Source organism: Gigantopelta aegis, chromosome 8 (assembly GCF_016097555.1).
Source record: "Gigantopelta aegis isolate Gae_Host chromosome 8, Gae_host_genome, whole genome shotgun sequence".
Classification (NCBI taxonomy): domain Eukaryota; kingdom Metazoa; phylum Mollusca; class Gastropoda; order Neomphalida; family Peltospiridae; genus Gigantopelta; species Gigantopelta aegis.
This window is the reverse complement of record NC_054706.1, coordinates 75,814,316-75,837,657: the sequence shown is the minus strand read 5'-3', so window position 1 is coordinate 75,837,657 and position 23,342 is coordinate 75,814,316. Positions and strand designations below refer to the sequence as shown.

The 23,342-nt window shown below is 34.3% G+C and overlaps 1 protein-coding gene across 2 annotated transcripts; it reads right to left on the bottom strand.

Moving 5' to 3' along the window:
- Positions 1 to 1,569: 1,569 nt before the first annotated feature.
- On the bottom strand, positions 1,570 to 22,699 carry LOC121378358 (RNA exonuclease 5-like). 2 transcript variants are annotated; one of them, XM_041506489.1, is made up of 14 exons: positions 22,379 to 22,699; positions 20,664 to 20,894; positions 19,865 to 20,028; positions 17,732 to 17,858; positions 16,352 to 16,466; positions 15,692 to 15,826; positions 13,103 to 13,188; positions 11,769 to 11,887; positions 10,245 to 10,383; positions 9,024 to 9,124; positions 8,245 to 8,333; positions 7,286 to 7,684; positions 6,472 to 6,674; positions 1,570 to 5,432 (listed from the first exon to the last, which is right to left on the bottom strand). In XM_041506489.1, exons 2-14 carry the CDS (start codon positions 20,871 to 20,873, stop codon positions 5,292 to 5,294), a joined length of 2,028 nt encoding a protein of 675 aa, XP_041362423.1. In that variant the 5' UTR covers positions 20,874 to 20,894; positions 22,379 to 22,699; the 3' UTR covers positions 1,570 to 5,291. The 2 variants fall into 2 exon arrangements, with proteins under 2 accessions (XP_041362423.1, XP_041362422.1); XM_041506488.1 differs by lacking the exon at positions 22,379 to 22,699 and adding an exon at positions 21,554 to 22,113.
- Between the last annotated feature and the right edge of the window lie 643 nt (positions 22,700 to 23,342).

Sequence of the window (23,342 nt, the reverse complement as noted above, 5' to 3'; positions counted from 1 at the left end):
CCAGATAAAATGTTATATAAGTAGTAGTAATAATAATAATATAATAATTTAACTTTTTTAAAAATAACATTACTTAAAAAAAAAAGAAAAAAAAAGATAGGGTCAGGTTCCTAGAAATACTCTGTTTTATTTATGCCTCGGATACATTTCCTAATTTCATGCTGTACATTGCATTTCTTGGGCATTTAAGGCCCCTGGAAGTAATTCTCGCCGTATTGTCCTTGCAATCCAGAAAAAATTAATTAATTAATTAATAAAAGAAGTTTAAATTGGTGAATCACAATCTGATTTTATTTTTTTTAAATTTAATGTTACAATTGACCCTCTTTTGATATATGTTATCTTTTGTTGGTAGTTTGTTTGCAACAGTGCCATCATGTGTATATGCAGCAATTAATGGCAGACCTTTATGCAGTTTAAAAAATACATAACTATAACAATCATAGTTGCAAGTAATACAACAGTTGTTTTTACTTTCTGGTACTGGTAATAAAAAAAATACATAACTGTAACAATCATAGTTGCAAGTAATATAACAGTTGTTTTTACTTTCTGGTACTGGTAATAAAAAAAATACTTAACTGTAACAATCATAGTTGCAAGTAATATAACAGTTGTTTTTACTTTCTGGTACTGATAATAAAAAAAATCATTAGCACGTTGTTGTGCTAGTTCTTTTATTACTGTTTGGGATAATATTTTGTTTAATGAGAATTTAAATTTAAAAAAGCAAAAACATTTTAAACTTTGAAAGTATTTTCACAATATGCTTATTTTCTGCTTATTAAGTAATATTCTTTATAAATTTGCAATTTCTAAATACTGACTTGTTAGATTCATCAAAATAATTAAAATGAATCATGTATTGTATTTCAGAAAATTACTGACCGACAACAAAATGAACACCCAAGCAATGATGTTGCAAGGTCATCATCGATTTTAGCAAAATTGTGTATTGACATTTTAAGTTATTTTCATAAATAGGTTGATTAGAAGTGGCTAACATATGCCCAATTTCATTAGCCAAATATTAACCTATTCAGTCACTCTGTATAAAAACACCAGTTGCATTACTTTCTGTTGGGAATTGGTTGAAAGTTAATCCTTTGTTGTTGGTTTTCACAAACCAATTAACTTTCAGGTAAAATATATATGAATGTAAGGAAAATTTGATTAGAACTATGCAATTGTTGTGTACCTTGAATACTCATCAGGTATCTTGGGGTTCTTTGTGTTAATGATATGCCCAAAGTGCATCTGGTTTCTATTTAAATGATTTCAGTGTTTGAGCTGAACTGATCAATATTTGATTATGTACAGTCAATTATTGGAACACCACTACAGTTACATTATTTATTTGCTTGTAGTTTGTAATGCTGAAGTATGAAATTGTCTCCAGGGTTTAGCACTTGTACATGGAGAATTGAAAATATATGTAATGATACATTTTGAATATATTACATTTACTTCAAACCAGTTCTGGGCTATATTTTGCACACATAAATCATACATCAATTATTGGTACTATTTTTGCACATCTGTCCTATATTTCATCATACTAATTATTGGTAATAATTGTGTGCAGTATTTGTACATTACCAGTTGTTAGTACTATTTTTGCACATCTGTCCTATATTTCATCATACTAATTATTGGTAATAATTGTGTGCAGTATTTGTACATTACCAGTTGTTAGTACTATTTTTGCACATCTGTCCTATATTTCATCATACTAATTATTGGTAATAATTGTGTGCAGTATTTGTACATTACCAGTTGTTAGTACTATTTTTGCACATCTGTCCTATATTTCATCATACTAATTATTGGTAATAATTGTGTGCAGTATTTGTACATTACCAGTTGTTAGTACTATTTTTGCAAAGCAACTCTACAACTAATTATTCACAATAGTTTTGCACAAGTTTGTACGTATCTACTTCTGTTGGGTTTTTGTTTTTTCATAGTTTTGTGTGTTTCTTTCAAAATGCATATTGTGATGAACTGTTTAATTTTAAGATAATTTATTTGTTATAATTAGCTTATGTTACAAACATGATTCTTGTTACAGTTGTTATTTTATTGAGTTTTGCAGTGTGGCCGAGATTACATATTAAGTCACTGGTTTGTAATTTACCTCATATTAACGATAGTGCTTTAGTCAGTGTTGTAATGTATAGATGAATATGCACTGTTGAATTTACTTCTTCTGCAGTTAAAGCTAAATAGATGATCATGTTTTAGACGTGGATTCTGGTTGTGTTAAAAAAATACCGGTCTGGAGTGGCCTGTGCTTTAACGTTGCTTCATTGTACTGTGGGCAAGAATTATAAAGACATATCTGTTAATGATTCATTGGGCTTAAGAAGTGACTTTACTATTCCACCAAAGAAAGAATAAGGATGAAATCAGGCATGGTGGAAGCAAATAGACATTAGGGTGCTGACTGAGATCATGGGTGCAAAGAAAAGTTTCTAGGTTGTTTGTGGGTATACTCCCCCGTAATATTTTGAAAACTTGATGTCCTGAAATAGCCTACAAGTAAAATTCAGCTCTGCCTTAGGATTTGTTACCAATATTTTTATTCAGAATTATTGGGGAGGGGTGGGGGGCTAGAGCCTGGAAATGCACCAGTGATGATACATGTAAGTCTTAAACGCAGACAAACTATGACATGTTCATGTGGCTAAATACCAGCATTTACCACAAACTATTAAATATACAAAATGGTTTAGGAAAGTTACAAATCACTAGGAGACAATTATGACAGTGGAAAGTAATAAGAGACCAATTAAATAGTAACAGCAAGAATTGACTGCAACAAAAAACATCATCCATAGTATCAGGGCCCATATTTTTTAAACTATCTTAGCACGATATTTTAAAATTGCTGTAGGTTATGGTTTTACGATATAGTAGCGGTAAGATAAGTGAAGTTAACTGTTACTGGCCGTCAATCCCACAGTACTGACAACGAATCCAACATTACATATTAGTATTGTATATAGTAGCGGTAAGATAAGTGAAGTTAACTGTTACTGGCCGTCAATGCCACAGTACTGACAGTGAATCCAACATTACATATTAGTATTGTATATAGTAGCGGTAAGATAAGTGAAGTTAACTGTTACTGGCCGTCAATGCCACAGTACTGACAGCGAATCCAACATTACATATTAGTATTGTATATAGTAGCGGTAAGATAAGTGAAGTTAACTGTTACTGGCCGTCAATGCCACAGTACTGACAGCGAATCCAACATTACATATTAGTATTGTATATAGGCCTAACTAATCTAGTAGGGGTGGAACATAGCCCATTTGGCTGGTATAGCAACAGTCATGGTATAGGCTATGCTATTCTGTCTGTGGGATGATGCATATAAAAGATCCCTTGCTACTAATGGAAAAATGTAGCAGGTTTTCTCTCTAAGACTATATATAAAACTTACCAGATGTTTGACATCCAATAGCTAATGATTAATAAATCAATGTGCCCTAGTGGTGTTGTTAAACAAAAACAAACTTAATTTTTGATCCAGTAATGATTTAAATTTGGTGTGTTCTCTTGTTTCTTTCCATCTGTATAAGTTTCGAAAATTTGGCCCTGAATATTTAACGACCATGAATAACAATATATTGCACCAAGTCATCTAATATAATGTATTCGACAGCTACCCATCAACAAAGATCATGTTTTAGTCATCTTTCAGGTAGACAATACACTGCTTATATTGGAGATGATTTCCTTTCCCAAATCTTCAAAAATATTTTATATCTTTTAATACTTTAATACACTAGGTTGAATGTGTATTGTAGACTTGTTTTTGTTTTCTTTAATGTAGAGTTCCTAATGCAGTACTTAGTTAGCCATGCAGTTGTGTGGGTCAGTTCCAGTTCCTAAAGGAATACATTACGTTTCATTCTTCCTAGTAGTATGGGTTCTTGATGTGTAAATTTATAGTATCGATTTATAAATGTTGAATGTATGTTTCATAATGATTGGAAGGTGTACACTTGTGTCAGATATTTATTGAAATAAATGTTTTTTGTCAACAAGTCTTTTTCTATTGTCTTTATTATCTTTATTATCCTTAAAGTCGATGTAAAGTAAAGCATAATACAAATGTTTGTAGGAACATGCTGAAAACAAAAGGAAGAGTGTTGGTCAGCTTCCACTGTTGGGTCCAGATAAAATGTTACGGTATGTATGTTCTTTTTTACATAGATACTAATAAAAAATTAAAAAATTCAATAATACGTTAAAAACAATATAAAAAATTAGGGCTAGCCCTATTTTCTTGGTAAGATTGGGTTCCTGGAAACATAAGATTTTTTTTAGGCCCAAAATCTTTTCTTATACTCCTGGCTCCGTATTCATAAACGTACTTAAGTCAATGTATGATACCTAAATACATACTTAAAGTACATAAATAAGTATCATACATTGACTTAAGTACGTTTATGAATACAAAGCCAGAGCCTTGATTTTTGATGCTATCTTAGCGCTACTATGACAAAACTGTTGCAGGCTATTGCATGCATTGTCATGGCATCACAGCTTATAAAAGGTTTTACGATAATGTAGTGCTAAGATCACTTCCAAAATCTCTAACCTGTTGAAGAGAACTCCGAGGAGATATTTGTATTTTATAGTAATATATCGTGACATCGATTTGATATCTGATTGGTTACTGCATGAAGATGACCCAGTCACTACAGCCATACCATCCAATGAAATGAGCACAATCAAAATTGCTCTGTAATGTATAAGTTAAAAAATTGTGGGATTTTTGTTACCACCACTAGAGCACATTGTTTTATTAATCATCGGCTATTGGATGTCAAACATTTGGCAATTTTGACAGTCTTAGAAAGGAAAATCCGCTACATTTTTTCATTAGCAGCAAGGGATATTTTATATGCACCATCCCACAGACCGGATAGGACTTACAGTCATGATGCACTGGCTGAAATAGCCCAATGGACCCACCAAGAGGGATCGTTCCCACACCGACGGCACTTTACCACAGTTGAATGCTAGTTATAATCACTACAAACACTAGACATTGCTAGAGCAGTGTTGAGATTTATATATGATTTATATTATTGTTGGCACTTTACATATTAGGCATTTATTACAATGTGCCACTTCTAGAGAATTTATAAGTAAAACAAAACCTCAGTAGTATTTAAAATGGAGAACACATGATTTATAATATTTTTAGGTGTTTAATATACATTTGTAACAATATATAAGATGTCGACCCGGCTGTGTATGTGCTAACATTGCTATGTGATTTTCACAAATGCGCCACCATTACAAAGTTTGTGTTGGTCGTCTCGTCCCGTCAATAGAACACACACTAGAGAACTTTCCTTCACTTTCTTCATCAGTTTTCTCAGATATTTGTTGATTTTCTGCAGTCTTTCCTGTAACATAAACATAGGTAAGAAATGATCAATTTAAGTTGTGCTAAATTTGAAAAATATGCTGAGCAACAACAGAATCAGTCAATACAAATAAGCTGACAATAAACAATATACTGTATAGTTTAAATTATATAACAGAAAACCTATTTAAAATATGTTAGTTTGCAACATTTTGATGTTCTGATGATTTCGCAACATGGCTTAAAAGAACAAAAAAAAATTGTTTAATGACACCACCAGAGCACACTGATTTATTAATAATCGGCTTTTAAGCTTTTCACCATCAAAAACATTTATTTTGTTTATTCACACCACTAGAGCACACCGATTTATTAATAATCAGCTATTGGATGTCAAACATTTGATAATTCTGACATGTAGTCTAAGATAAAACCAGCTATATTTTTCCGTTAGCAACATTTTACCACATATAGGCGGCACATATCTCAGTACCCGGTATCTAAAAATAAAAAAGATATTACATGTGTGAGGTCAAATCTACATTTTAAAGGGACATACCCTAGTTTTTAAACACTAAGGCATATTTTTTACTATTAGAGCCGTTTTTGATAACTGAAGTCATACTTTACTTAGATTTTATTGTTTAGATTATCCATTTCCGTACATTTGAAGTGTTTTCGGTCATCCTAGCGTTTTCAATATCACAAAATGTATTTCTCATATTTTTAAAAACGCACATGCATCTGAGAAGTAACAGCTAAGGAGTCCAGTTTTAATCTATTTTTAGAGGGTATTTCACCATTTCAGAGTCACAGACTCATGTTTCACTCAATTGTAACTTTATCCAAATGTGTTACAGGTTTGTAGATTAACTAAACTTAGTGTTCATTTTCACGTGTCGAAACTAGGGTATGTTCCTTTAAGAGACAAATATTCAGAAAATTGCATAAGTTTTTTTTTGTTCAGGTTCACAAAGCCATTCTGGATTTCACATTTGCTACCATGTATTTCTATAATATATTTGTTTCATACTACAGTAATTCTACGTATCTATAGGGACAACACATCCACTACAAACCTTTCTCAGATCTTCTGTGTCTGGCGCCTCCGAGTCCGACTGAGAGAAACCGTGGAACTGAGTCCAGAAAAACGGAAAATCTGTTACATGTTTCTTGGCCTGTTTGTAGCACGCCGTGTCACTAGATACTTCTACACACGTGACATCATCACTTTGTTCCGACTTCCACCTTGAAGTGACCTCCTCATTGTCAATAACAACAGCTGGAAAATGCCAACAACAAACTAATTATAGCTACTTAATAGTGGCATTAAAACTGAGACTAAAATAATATTCTAAAATATTTATTGTGCGTGCTTGTATATGTCATAGGCCTATGTCAGGTATTGTTTTATGAAATGTGTGTTTTGTGCATTCCTTTTGTTAAAACGTTATTGATGAATTTGGGTGTTTTCCCTGGGAAATATGTGCAATAAAAAAGAGTAAGTAGTTAAAGGTGAAATATTAATGAGTATGGGAAACTTCTGGAAAAGAAGAGTGAAACTTGTTTGTGTGGGTGGGATGAGATGATCTTTGAAGGGCGTTGTAAAATGTTTTCTTTTCTTTTTTTGTATTAAATCTTTATAATGTATGTTTTATTGATTTGTTTGTTGTATTACCTTTTGGTGCATGAAAGTCCTTTTTCTAAAATCAAACCTGTTCAGCCACACACTATTTTTTCTAAATTCTTTACTACCAGATAACACCGGTCAATATTTATTAAATGACACAGGTCAATATTGATTAAATGACACGGGTCAATATTTATTAAATATCACAATTATATTTTATCTTTGACAATTCACACACGAGTCACAAAACAATGAAACGTCACCTGTCTTTTTAACTTTCTTCACTTGTTCAAACAAACTGCTGTAATGTTTCTCTTGCAAAAAGAGATTCCTTCTCTCTTCCACAGTTCTCTTGCTACAGTTCTCTAACTCTCTACTGTCCAAGTGTTTATTCTCCATATCTCTGCTCTCCAAATCTCCATCCTCTGAATCGCTAGTCTGACTGTCTGCCTTGGAGTCCCCCGATGACTCGGTTGGTGATTTGTTTTCTAATTGTCCATCACATGATACAGGTTCCTCCTTTACTGACGTCTTCTGCTCGCCGGTTGTTTTTAACGATTTATCTTCCAATTGTCCAGCATTTGTTGGCAGGGTTACAGTATTATCCACTTGTTTCTGCATGTCCTCAAATGCCTCAAGAACACAATCTCCAAACGTCAAACCTAAAACATTATATGTGGAATTACAATTTCATAAAAGATCATTGGAAAATGTTACTGTATTTGATTGGAAATTGTCTTTGAAAAATCCCCCTATGTTTTCAGAGTGTTTAAGAAACTTTAGATCCTAGACCAAAATTTTTAATGATCTCGCATGCATACAATTTGTAGGGGTTGCCATGATGAATTTAATAATCCTGATCTATAAAGCAAGATCGTCAGCTTCCCAACACCAATCTGAACTGACAAAGCTCTGACTAATTGGACTCTTTAGCCTACGTTAGAGGCACGGTATTTAATCACAGTTCATCATATTCATGGTTTTAGGCCCATGGTTCGATGCACTGTTTTTCAATTTAAGTACCATGGTTTATTTCGATTAAGGTTTATTTTTATTAAAGTTTGTTCCTCTTAAAATTGTATACTTGTGGAAAGTATTGTGAATAAATCAAACCATGGACTAAATACTGAAAATTTAATTGACAATTTTTACAAATGAATCCTCCAATCCCTAGCCTGGGTATAGGAAAGGTGTGCAGTGAATATTAACATTTGTTATTTACCGTTTTTCAGTTTGAGGAGAACCAGCTCCATCGTCGCTTGGCTGTCTTCAACAGAACTATGACCTTGCTTACTTTCCTGAATTTTACGACTGAAATAATCAATTTACAAACAGCTGAATAATAGACTTACATGCAACCCAGTAATAAATAGCATAACAAATTAGCTCTATAACATGATAACAAAACACTAAATCATAAATTAATACAGCGAAAAAATAAACAATTACCTGTACATATTAAATGAACAAATGTCTAATAAACGGCTAAAAGACAGTCAGACAGACAGAATGTATGTGTCTATACACTATGTCTATATATATGTGTGTGTGTAGGTACATGTAGGTAGGTAGGTAGGTAGGTAGGTATATATGCTAAAATATTAACTGAACTCTTAAGCTGGCTGGCCATTAACCTAATGTACAGCCATATTTTCTGTTCATGTAAAATGATAGTTTTCATGTATTTATCGAATGGATGAGAGAAGAAGACTTCACCATATGCAGTCATGAGGGATTGAAAAAGTACATCCTCGGTGCTGAAAATTCCGTCCCAGGTCAAAATGTTTACCACCTCAAGTGTACTTTTTCTGTCCCAGATGACCACATATAATGGAGTCTTATAATTATACTAGTCATGAGATCGTAAAAAAAATATGAAAATTAATATATAATAAAATTATAACTGTCACAAAATTTAGGGGGGCCCGGGCCACTGCCTCCACACCCACCCCCCCCCCCCCCCCCCCCCCCCCGATCTGCCTCTGCACGTATTCAACCTACTCGAGGAACAACTCGGTGAGTCTCTTGAGACCAGTTTTCTTCCACCGGTAGCCAGTCAGGTTATAAATAACACTCGTGTCTATCACGTAGGGATGGAACATCTGAAAAATAGATCAATTACTGTACAGTATTGCTATATATATATACTTATATTATTACTGTGAAGTACTTAGGAGAAAGACCATACACAGCAGTAATTTTTTACTTGATGGTGATTGTTTATAGTGACTGGATACTTCAATGTCAGTGATGTATATCATTAGTGCATTACGGAAATTGTAATGTTAGATTAACTGATCTTTAACTGTCGTCATTATATTTCAGATATTTTCAAAAACACTGAATTATTTTATAATCAGATGTTGTGCCAGTTGGAATTACAGCATTTTGCTTACCATTTTGTCAAAACGTTTAGTACATTTTTATTCTGAATTTATAAAATTGGAACAGTTTTAAGCACACAAGAATCCTGCAGTGTTAAATGTCTTGTTTATCATAAACGTATTTGCTGACACTCAGAGCTGTATCCATAGATGTTTTAAAAAAATTATTTATTAAAATTTCAATTCAATTTTATTAAAGAAATAATCTGTCTGGCCATTATATATTAAATGCTAGACTTTCATCTTTTTTTAAATGGAGGAGTGTGTGTGTGAAAATTCAGTTTTATTTTTTACTTTCAGAACACTAGAAATACTGCACATCATGAAACTATTGAGGGGGGAGGGAATATATTTAAAAATCAATTTAGAATTTAGTTGGGTTGGGGTTTTTTGTGGGGTTTTAAATCGAAATTAATGTAAATTCATTTTGTAAAAAATTTAATTTAATAAATAAAAAGGCATTTAATATGCACTGAGATAGACAGTTAAAGATGCAGGTTTCATTATCCTGGGACGTATTTTGTGAAAAACGTACCTAAAAACAAAAAAGTAACATTGAATTTAAATGCAAAAGTAAGACATTCACAGCATCACCACTGCTGGAAAAGTAATACCTCTAATTCACCTTCTGACTACACTATGGTGAGACAGTCTCTGTATATCACACTGAACATGTATACAGAGACAACAGAGTAGAAACCTGTACATCTTACCTGTAACGCTATCAAGTCAGAACACAGGGATTGTCCACACCAGATGGCGTCTGATGGTAACAGTCTCTGTAAATCGCGCTGAACATGTATACAGAGACAACAGAGTAGAAACTTGTACATCTTACCTGTAACGCTATCAAGTCAGAACAGAGGGATTGTCCACACCAGATGGCGTCTGATGGTAACAGTCTCTGTAAATCGCGCTGAACATCTTCCAGTCTCACTGTGATGGGATCTAGGATCGTCTTGGTCATACCACTATACCTGAAATATATATATCTATCCTACAACCACCATTTCTGTTGACAGAACGTCACATGCAAAGCCTACATTACAAAATTGCTCATTTGACCTCTAGATCATTGTACAATGTGGCCGAAATAAAAGAAATAATTGCCTTAATGTTTATGGTCTGCAGGATAAACAAAATAACTAGTTAAAGATGTTGGATATTTGCTTTATCCTGTTCAGGCCTTATGCAGGGCCATTCTGTTCGCATGTCGGGTAAGCAAAATTAAATTTACGCGAACAGCAAATCGGTTACATCGTGACCTGTAGCCGTTCAGAAATTAAAACTTGCAAACTTTACGATTACAGGAAGTTTATTATACAGCTGAGTATTGTGATTTCGAGACCCTAAAGTTTGACTAGTATTCCAACAAATGTTTTAGGCTGATTTTTAGATTATTGATGTGCAGCAAATCAGTAAACAATGTTATATTGCAACAGTTGTAACTTGCGACCAGTCTAAGTAAATGTTCAGTATAGAGTCAAGCCAAAAGTGTTACAGAAATGTCACGACCCGCTGGGGGCCTTATCTCCTGCTATTTCATCTCTAAAGAAATATAGGCCTATATTAGACATAACAGTTTATAAATGTTGAAAACAGTTTTAACACAATCCAAAAGTGTCACAAAAGCTGAAAAATACTAATATCGCATAATGAGCTTTAAAAAACGAAGATTTGGAACATCACTGTAGTATAGAAGTATCATTGATAAAGTGAAAGTAACTTGGCCACCGCAAAACGAGAAAAGGAATCTGGCAGTGTATCTATTTTGTTTTAGTACTGGGGCTGATATTTAGTCCTTTTAAAATATTGTTAACTTTAGCAAGCATAAAAGAATCTGTTTTATAAAATATTTTCTTTTGTATTTTGTTTTAACTCTACGTTTAAGCTAAAAATCATGTATTTAAAATATAATTTCAATGCAACTTTGAGGTATGCAATCAGTTAACCCACAGGTTACGCAAATATAATTCACACAACTGAACTATTGGTAAAAAAACCATATGAATTGACTTCCAGTTACCTGACATTTCGAAATATTGTCTCCTGCGAATGAGAAATTCCACTCGGCAGAGCCTCGCAAAATTTCCCATTCTTACCGTCACAGAATAAAGCAGATATCCGACGTCATTAACTAGATATTCTCTATATAGCAATACTAAGAGTGATGGCATATAAAATCTCCATGGTGATACCACTATATCTTAAATATATATATAGTAATACTAAGTGAAATGGCATATAAAATATCTATGGTCATTCTACTATATCTGAAATATATACATAGCAATACTAAGTGTGATGACATATAAAATATCTATAGTCATTCCACTATACCTGAAATATATATATAGCGTACCTTGTCAGATAGTTAATGATCTTGTTGTAGGGCTTGACGTAACTCTCATAAACCAGCTTCAGTTTCTCATTCACTACAGACACCCGGGCCAGCTCGTTCCTCCGAGCAGTAGTCAAACACTGGACGAAAACAATCAAACATCACAGCACAAACATTCAAGTAATTCAATACTTATTGTCTTGATGACCATAAACATTCTGCAGCACTGATGGTTGCATCAATAGATGTTCACCGTAACATGTTACAGGGGAAAAAAGTTAATTAAACTTTTTTTTAAATTAAAAGATTCAATTAAAATTTTAATTTAATTAATTTTTTAATTTTTTAATCATGCATTGAGTTAAACATTCAAAGATGTAACTATAAACTGATGTAAACAACAAAACGTACAAAAAATGTATTTTCAGCTACCACAAACACCAGAATTACCAAAACTGAGAATTAAGCAAAATGTTCTAAGTGGTCTGTAATTTAATAGTACAAAAGCTGTAATATTACTAATAACCAAAACAAATGTACACTGCCTAATAACTAAAGTCAGTTTCATTTTTGCAAATGCTAATCTTTTTTATCCTGCAATCACTATATGACTGTATTGGCAAAATATTATGACTAGATAAATTTCTATATTTTCAGTCACCTCATGGCATTCACCATTCTTTCTAATTTAGATAAAAATCTAACCTTCACAGGGTAAAGAAAGAAAGGAATGTTTTATTTAATGATGCACTCAACACGATTATATGGCGTCAAGACATATGGTTACGGACCACACAGATATTGAGAGAGGAAACCCGCTGTTGCCACTTCATGGGCTATTTTCGATTAGCAAGGGATCTTTTATATGCACCATCCCATAGACAGGGTAGTACATACCACGGCCTTTGACATGCCAGTCGTGATGCACTGGCTGGAACGAGAAATAGCCCAATGGGCCCACTGAAGGGGATTGATCCCAAACCGACCGTGCATCAAGTGAGCGCTTTATCACTGGGCTACATCCCGCCCCTTCCACAGGGTAAAGTTGTTATCGTAAGACAGTAACCACAGGGTAAAGTCGTTATCGTAAGACAGTAACCACAGGGTAAAGTCGTTATCGTAAGACAGTAACCACAGGGTAAAGTCGTTATCGTAAGACAGTAACCACAGGGTAAAGTCGTTATCGTGACACAGTAACCACAGGGTAAAGTCGTTATCGTAAGACAGTAACCAGTTATTCTCTATCTCTAATTAAAAAATAATAATAATGTTTTCATCAGTCACTGATGATGAACCACAAGCACATTCACATGAATATTTCTCAACCTTCTTTCTGCTGTCACGTTTTCACTTACCATTTCACAGTCGATTGCAAACATTGGACTATTCGACTGAGGTTTAGTGTACACTGCTTTGCTGAACACAAATTTTTTATATCTATCTGAAAAGTAAATTTAATTTATTAGACAAAATATTAGTTTGTTAAAACATCTGGAATTCTACACAATTTTAATCTCTGCAATACTTCGCAGATGCAATATAGTTAAGTGGTAAAATATTACTGATTGCTTTTCACCTTTCCACTCTTAATTTCAAAGTGTTTCATTTATTTATTACAGAAAAGATGTAGACAAAATACCCCCCCCCCCCCCCCCCCCCCAGGTTATGCTTGTACCAACATTTAAGGTTTTGTTTTAACTTTGTGATTATCACATGTACCAGGGAACACAATTTAACTTTGTGATTATCACATGTACCGGGGAACACAATTTAACTTTGTGAGTATCACATGTACCGGGGAACACAATTTAACTTTGTGATTATCACATGTACCGGGGAACACAATTTAACTTTGTGAGTATCACATGTACCGGGGAACACAATTTAACTTTGTGAGTATCACATGTACCGGGGAACACAATTTAACTTTGTGATTATCACATGTACCGGGGAACACAATTTAACTCCAGGTGTGGTAACTGGTGAACTGTAAAAAAAGAGGATATATAGAGGGGTCCCGGAAATTCTTGAAATCCTAGGTTAAAATCTGTGCCATCTGACACATTTTGGGGGAAAAGGACGCTTAAAATGCGAGGAAACACAATGTTCCATGAGAGGAAAACAGCCGATCCGAGGAGAATTCCGACCCTTGAACTCAGTTGGCTATGGCACGTGCTGTGCTGTCCTGTCTGTGGGAAAGTTCATAAAAAAGATCCCTTGCTACTAATTTAAAAATGTAGCAGGTTTTTATACTAAGACTATGTGTTGGAATTATCAAATGACGCCGATGATTAAGAAGCATTCCGAGAGTACTGCTAAAGCAATACATGTCCCCCTATCAAACCCAACAATTATTCATATCGCCGAAATTCAAGGGCAATACAGGTACATCTGTGAAAAGTGGGTAAATTACCACAAAGGTTAAACTTGATCAGTAACAGTACATGATAAAGGTATATACAAAATTTCACATCAATATCAATATAAAAGTCCGAAAAACTAATTTTCATATCTCCTACATTTAAGGGCCATAACTCCGTCAAAAATGGGTAAATCGCCTTAAAAGTTGAACTTGATCTGTAACAGTACATTATAAAGCTATACACACAATTTGAGGTCAATATCTCAAGGCCTTCTGAAAAACTAATTTTCATACTTCCCAAGTTCAAGGACCATAACTCCGTCAAAAATAGGTAAATCACCACAAAAGTTAAACTTGATCTGTAACAGTACAGTACATGATAAAGCTATACTGAACATTTCAGTTCAATATCTCAAGGCATTCTAAAAAAAAACATCCAGCAAACTATATGTGGGACAGATGTATGGACAGACAGACGGAGATGAAACCTATACAACCGTGTCCGGTGTATCGGCACGGCCAGTGGTTTGGCGCACTTGTTATTTTGCTCAAGTATGCTTAGGAAGTTGTCATGTTGTCGGTGTTTTTAACGAATTAAAGTTCAATTACAATTTTTAATCAAGTATCAATATATTTATTGTTAATAGTACAATTAATGGGGTTTTTTTAATTATCAATAATATATAATTTCAAAATAAATAATTTACTTGCTTTCGTGTACATAAACGCGAAGTAGGTCAGCCTTATTGATATTAAGAATGTTAAAACCAGTCTAAAAACACCTTTCCCACATTTTTAAAATTATAGTAATTATTTTTGTTCGGTTATTTTTATTTAAACTGAAAAGGAAAACACAGACAAATGCAAACAAAACAAAAGTTTTACACCTTAATTGACAGTCATTCCAGTTCACAATTGTCACATTTTTACACACACACACACACCCCACCCCACCCCCCCCAAAAAAAATAAAATAATAATAATAAAAAAATTAATAAAATAAAAGCGAAATGAGATCCACAATCTACCCGACAAAAAAAAATCCATGTAGGCATCTTAGCCATGCATGACAATGAATATGTATGCATCTGCAAGAAAATGATTCCGAAACAGATCATGAGATGGGTCATGTGTTATTGTTCATTTTCATAGTAATAGCTTTTGACAAGATAAAACAAAAAAGTACTAAAATAATCCTGGGACAATAGTGTAGCGCTTAAGGGCTACAAAATGAGGTCATAAATAGTCGGGTCACCGATCCACATCTACTGCGCCGAATCACCAGACATGCAAATCGTTTTGGATACAAGGAGGATGTGTACATTTATGGACAAATTTTAAATGTTTATTTATTACAGACATAAAACAATTTGTAGTGCATTTCTGATTATGCAATGCTTCATTGGTGAGAGACACATTTTATGAAGTATTTCACAGTGTTCACATAGAAAATGGTCTTTGAATGCTTAGGTGTGCCGATACACCAGACAGCACTGTAGTGCCCTCTGGTTGGACCAGTAGGGGACTAATAAATCAATGTGCTCTAATTCTGTCATTACACAAAATAAAACTTTAACTGTACCTTGCTCTGTTTTGATGGGGAGTGGGTAACCCTCTGATATCAACTGACTAGGATTCAGTAGAAGACTTCTCCTGTCAATTGTTTCGTTTCCTTGTGTATCGCTCTTCTTCTTCGAGTCTAGTGACTTCTTTATTTCTGCAAAACATGGTAAAACATTAACAAACAGGTTGCTAGGATCTATACACACATGTCAAAATATTTACTGCAAATCACAAATAAGTGGGATGAAGATATGATAAAATTAATACTCTACCTCCTGTTTTGTCAGCTGCGTCCAGCTAAGTGATGTTGTAAATTTAACAGGTTGCCACATTGGTGATATGTTTGATTATAACCCATATGGTTAAAACTATCTTGGTACATGTCAAAATGATACGTCCCACTATCATGCCTAGTGGGACGTAACACTTCACCGTCATCGATTGGCACACCACAGCCTGTCAGGAATGCCAACTAAACGAGCTGAGTGATATAGATTAACATCGATTACAGATAATTAACAGGATATTAAACTTGTTACCATTTCATATCATGTTTATGTCCCTCGTGAAATAATTTTCATTGTCATTTGCTAAAGCTTGTGACAACTGAAATTTATTTCACTCAGGACATAAATGTGATATGAAATGGAAGCTCGTTTAATATCCTATAAATACTTACTTCGTTTATATTTCTTGTTAAACATTATGGACAGCTGCGTTCGACTGAGTGGAACACGGAAAACATCCTGATCAGCTGTACTCTGGTACTGGTGAGGTGAGGTCACCTCTACAAACTGCCAAACAGAAGAAAGGAATGATTGGTATGACACCCCAGCACATTGTTTAATCACGCAGGGTTAACATGCTCATCAAAACAAGCCAGCTGCTGAGGAATTGTACTGGCTATAGTCATTTACAAGCTGGCTACAATGTATGTTTTACTGATTACATTAAGGATTGACAAAACTGTTTAGGAATATGTTTAAAGTTTGTTTTGTTTATCGATACAACACCCGCAATTAAGAAAATGTCCACAGCAAAATGCATGCCGTGAAAAAAAGAAAAGAATATAGTCCACAACAAAAAAAAGTGCCACTTAGAATGAAAAACTCCACTGCATTGCTGACAGCTGTGGGCAGTTGCAGGGGTTGCGATACCACTATAACACATTGATTTATTAATCATTGGCTATTACATGTCAAACATTTGGTAACTCTTGACATATAGTCTAAGATAGGAAACCCAAAATATTTTTCCATTAGTAGCAAGGGATCTTTTATATGCACTTTCCCACAGACAGGACAAAACATACCACAACCTTTGATATACCAGTCGTGGTGCACTGGTTGGGATGGGAAAAAAACCCAATCAGAGGGTTCTACTGACTGACACAGGTGCCTATTTGGAACAAAATCTGCTACAAAATCAAAACTAATCAACAACCTGGTTACATATCAGTAACTAAGATTACAGATCTAGAGGAAGAACAAACTTACTGTAATTAGATAGCAAGGGGGGACCCAGGAAATATTTTAGGGAGAGTACCTAGAGAAGAAGGGCACATGGACTAACCTCTGAAATGGCAACCCCAATAAAGGTTTGGTATTCGTGAAATTAACAAATAGTTTTAATAGGGGCATTTAAAATGGGGCATGTTTCTCAGGTCCACCCCATTAGATCTGCACTTGGATAAAGTTAACTCCTATTTCTATATTAACATAGTGTTTCCCCAAGAAATTTAGCAAGACATTTTATATATAAACCTCATCGAAGGCATTTTGACCACCTGGGAAAGATTTTTTTTTTCAATACAAAAAATAGTTTAATAAAAAAATTAAATTTGTCGAACTCAGGATCAACAGCACATTCTTAACAAATTACCTGGCACTCATCTAATTTTAGGAACAAATGACAAATTTTATTTTAATTTGGTGAAACAACTGCATGTAATAATTGGTATTTTGCATGAAAATAGCTGTGATCTTGCCTTTTTAATAGATAATTTGAAAAATGTTTTGCTCACCCAGAGCTAACCCTGAACCACTGATACTAAACTCACCATAGAAAAGTTTTCTTTGAGAAAGGGGAGACAATCAGCATACTCTTCCAGGTCTGAAACGCACAGTTCATTTATTACCATGACAACAACAGAAGAAACTTTGCCCATGCGCAGTAAACGACACCACCTGGAAAACAATGTAATTACAAACCCTAATTGAAAAACCGACATATGGTCATGTTTTAAAAAATATATATACTATAAAGCTCGAAATAAATGTCACAATAATAACTAATTGGCTAAAACATTTATCTAGTGAACTAATTAGAATGTAGTTCCAGGGCTCGACCTTAGCAGTAGCCCGGGCTGTTTTGGCTACTGATTTCTCACTCGGACTACCAGTTATCTAACCCTGGTAGTCCGCCGGGCTACCAAATGTTTTGGCACGTCCAGCCACTTAACAATCAACAAGACATGTCTGAAATTCCACCTTTTATGTGCACGCTCTTTGCTGTCAGGAGTCGCTGTAACTGTTAATTGCTCCCCTAGTGTGACCCACAGGTGGCGGTTGAGCAATATGATTTAGTGAAATAAAGGAGTATATTTGCCAGTGGTAGGATTTTTTTTTAACATAGCAGACCAAAACAAATAATTTGATGTAATCCAGCGGCCAGATAAACCTGGTTCGTACGGGTCATGGAATTTTCATTTGGGTCATGGGTTAACTATTCGTAGTCATTTATGACAATCAACAACATGGCCCATTGTTTTTATGCCTACTTATAACTTATAACTTATAACAAACGCTTTGTATGATCAAGACTATTTGCTGCAGCTGAAGTCTAAACTAAAAGATAACTCAATCGCGGTTTATTTCCTTCTAGGCTACCTATGTAAATTGTCAAATTATTGTTTACAAAATTAATATCTATCACTACGTTAAATAAATGTATAAATTAACGAATATTTTCAATGTTAAAAATATTAATCTTTCTTACAAATTAATTTTAATGAAATCTCTCTTATCGTTTGCTATCGCTTTGCGCGATAACCTCGCTAAAAATGACATCTGACCAGATCACTGGCTATCCAGAGACCGGGCCTGGGACAGACATGCTTGAAACCTTAGTGGTATATAAGCATGTAAATAAATATGGGTAATGGTAATCTGACCTTGTCATGTGATAACACAAACGCACATGGCAATCCCTGTCTGGGATAATTGGCTTTCGGCATTTACAAGTTTATTGTCATCAATAAAAACCGCTATTATTTTGGAATAAAGGAAAGTTTTGTTAAGATTATTCAAAATTACACCTATTGAACATACATGTAGTTGCAGCCATTTTAAGTATTAAAATATGCTATATCGATCTGAAGATCGTACGATTAGCAGACAGCTGAGTTCTACTCATGAAAACCGTATGAAGTGTTTTAATAATAATAATAATAATAAGTTATAGTTACATCATCCTTTTCCGATATGTATGGGATACACCACGGGTAAAATCAAAGGGACCGACACCAAAGCGTGGTGCAATAATAATAATAATAATAAATACTATTGTGTATTTCTGGAATCGTACCAAACAAGTCGGTTGTTTTGTTTTATCAAAAACCCTGCATTAATACTTAATTCATGATTTACAAAAACCCACCCTAAAACGTTTAAATAAAAATAAATTATTTTTCTTTTTTCTCTTTTCTTTTAAAGAACTTTGTGGGGCTACCAGATTTTATAACCCGGTGGGCTACCACTGAAAAAACTTAAGGTCAAGGCCTGAGATCACTGCAGTTTAAACTTCCAACAACTGTTAATCAGTTCAAGAAGATGCCAAATACCTTGACAAAAGTAAATTACATGTATTCAACAAACATGTTCAACCTTAGAATCTTTCCCGGTCATTTACCATTACTAAATTATCATACTGTAATTAAAAATATTGGTAAAATGCTAAAAAAAATGTAAACCAACCTACGAAATCTTTAACATAAATGATGCCGACACTGGAATGATTCCAGCAATTCATTTGTTTATATATATAATCCAATGCAATAGCCAGACTCGAACTTAATAACGACAGAAATTGCAGTTGTTGAGATATAATCTGCTGTCGGTATATCTCTCAACAACAGCAAAATGAATACACCAGTGCCCTGCTATAAACGTAGACAGAAGTTTTAAATCAATACCTTGGCTTGGCACTTGCTATGTTACCCATAATACCAAGCAGTAGCAGGTGCTGAATGTCTTGCATAAACAGGGGAGGCAACTCATCATTCGATCCATCCACCTCCTCACTGTTTGTATTTTGCTTCAACAATTCTTCCAGGGTTAAATATAACTTTGGTTTTTGCTGTTAAAATAGAACAAAAACTCTGCATTAATACTTGAATAATTATTCAAAAACTATTTATATTCAAAGATACATCTAGGCTTATAGATGCTGGAAAGTGCTGGTCAGGCCCATTGTGTCACAAAACATCACTTAAAATGCCATGTGTATATGTGCAATAGTAATGATCAGTGACCACAGTTTCCAGTCATTCTGATCACTTTAACTCTGTTGATCTGCACTACCGACTACCTTCTTTGTACTTACCTGATGCAGAACTTCGCTTGGATCTTTTTGCACTAGGTCTAGTCGACTACCGTACACACATATTCCATAAATACAACCTCAATGGATGCAGCTATCTTTGTCACTTAACATAGAAGTGCCTATGTATGGTGGACATATTTTGAGGGAAACACCCAGTGTACGGTCACTACATGTACATCCATCTAAATGTTTCTGCACAAAACACAGGTTACATCTAGTCTATACCTGTAGTTACAAATTCATTACCATTTTGTCGCAATCATAATTATGGACAGGATAATAATAAATATTGAAAGTTAACAAGTTGTTATTGATAACATAAATTCTGACGATCAACAGGTTAGTCCGATAGATGTTGCATTACAAATATATACAGTAATAGTACTGACCATGCTAGCTTTTTGTTTTTCTCGAAGTTCCATTCTGAGCCTCTGTGCCTCGTCATGAGATAGCCAGTTTGATGACTTGGAGGAAGTCTTCTTGTTGTCCACGCTGGATATATCTACACTGTTGAATTCCTTAACTACTTTTCTTTGTTTAACTGGGATTGAGTCATCATTGTCAGAGCTGGAATCACTCTCCGGTGATTTTTTTTCCATCAATGTTGCCAATTCTTCTTCCTACATGGAAAGTATAGTAGAAATCATATCATGATTTAAACATATTTATTAAACTCTTACTGAATAATAATACTTTATGTAAGTTATGAAATTAGTGCTAACTCCGGCAATCATCAAACGTTGCCAATTCTTCTTCCTACATGGAAAGTATAGTAGAAATCATATCATGATTTAAACATATTTATTAAACTCTTACTGAATAATAATACTTTATGTAAGTTATGAAATTAGAGCTAACTCCGGCAATCATCAAACTCGCCATTTTGTTTTTAATAATGATGTAAGTACTTCAATCGAGATTTAGTGAGCATGGTAGGTTATACATTTTTGGTTTGTGTTTCCATTTATTGCACTATTTTGGTTGAGAAATGGTTGAAGCATGGTGCCACAATTTTTGAATACCAGCTATGGTATATACAGATAATATCTGTAACAGATCAGTTACATACCCTATATATAATATATATCTCATATCTGAGATATGAGATATACATATTAGGGCCTATATATAGGGTATGTAACAATATCCGGACGTATAAAGAACAACACTTTCTACGTCCCTTCGGACTAGTTAAACACTAACACGAATCTTAACTGATCATAGTTATAATCATATTCATAGTTACTATGATAGTATGAAACTATTGTATGATTCATACTTCTTTTTCCCTTTCCTTTATTAAACCAAGCAGGGCAATGGCTTTTCTTTTCTTTGATTCAAGACGTCTGTCCCTCTTAGGCTGTTTTATGTCCATTGAGACTTTGGCTTTAACAGACTCTTTACTCGCCATAATGCACACTTTGGAGTATCATGTATTAAATGAAACGGAAAAGATACTCGTGTTCATGGAGGCTGCCATTCGATTTCTTCTTTACTCTTAAAAGGCTCCACTGGTTTTGAGCACCAATCCGTTAGATTTTTTATTTTGGGATGTGGCACAAATGGTCACTAACAACTAACCATTAACCGTCAGTCCTGGACTGACAACCCATATATCTGAGGTGTCTACTCAGGACAGCCTGAGTGAATCATAATTGAATATAAGCACGAAAATAAGTATAAATGAATGAACAAATGGCCACAACAAATGGGGAAATTTGAATAAATGGAATGTTTTTTTCTTGCTTCTGGATTGTTCGGCTTTTTGGGAACCTGACCGAACTATATATTTTGTAGAAACCATTACGAACGATGCAACCAGACCTTCATAAGCTACAATAAATGTCAAAATAATACTTGTTTGATTTTATTTATTTATTTATTTTTGGGGGGAGGGGTGGTAGAGGAGGGGTGTTAAAGTGTCGAAACGTTTCTCTTTTAAGTTTGGAAACTACACTTTTGCCACTATTTAAACGTATGTGTGTTTGGCTGTTCACCGCATGTCCTGGACGGAGGAGACGGCCGAGACCGGCACCTGCGCCCGGGACAGACGTGCGCTGCAACAGCTTGTTCTGAATGTGCACGTAAAATCCTATGACCTGACCTCTGGTCTGCGCTCAGTCAGACTGAGCAGAAAAACGTCCGCTAGACTGGTTTATGCGCTTCACGTTAAACCAAATGGCCACGTCGGGAACCAATCAAATAGTTCGCGAACGTTAGCGAAACGTTACTGGCTGAACTTAGGGCTGTTCCAGCATTGGCGGAAGTTAAAAACGAAGAAAAAAAGAAGAGGATCCGGCATTTCATGCAGACAAAATAGTCTTTGTTAGTGTTCATATTTATCGATTGGTATGTTCTTTTCAGTACTTCCTGTATCTTCTAGCAGCCACTAAGATATTATTAATACACTTACAGGCTGCAGAATAGGTAAACAAGGGTAGTACTAATGACAATTAACATTTTTATTCGTACATTAATATAGTATTACACATAGAAGATGTATTACAGTTTTGTCTTCAATCTTAGGTGCATTAAATTAGTAAAATTACGGTCTCTACCTTACATTACGGTCACTACGTTAAAAACTAACACATTTATGTGAATGTTTACCGCTATTTTTTTTACTTTTTAAACTTTATTAATGAATTATGCTAAATTTAGTAGAAACCTCTGGATTTCCTAAGTTCTGGTACGGTATACATACCCGTTTCAATATGCCCACTTTTTTAAATATACTTTTCAAACATTAAAATTACGATTTTACAATGCTGAGCAAACAACAGTAATCCCCATGTTAAATGATGTTTCCATCTATAGGGCTACTAAAAGTCGATACAAATCCCTGCTATTGATTTTTAAGTGTAACATTAAGTGTATAACTAAAATATATAAATAAATCCCTGTCAAGCTTCCCAGTTTTTCAAATACAGTTCTCTAACTTAAGCTAAAATTCCTATTTTATTATACGGAGCATACGAAAAGTAACCCCCATGTTTCCATCTCTACTAAAGTCGATGGAAACCACTGCTATTGGTTTCTAAGTATCACACTAAGTGTATAACTGGAAT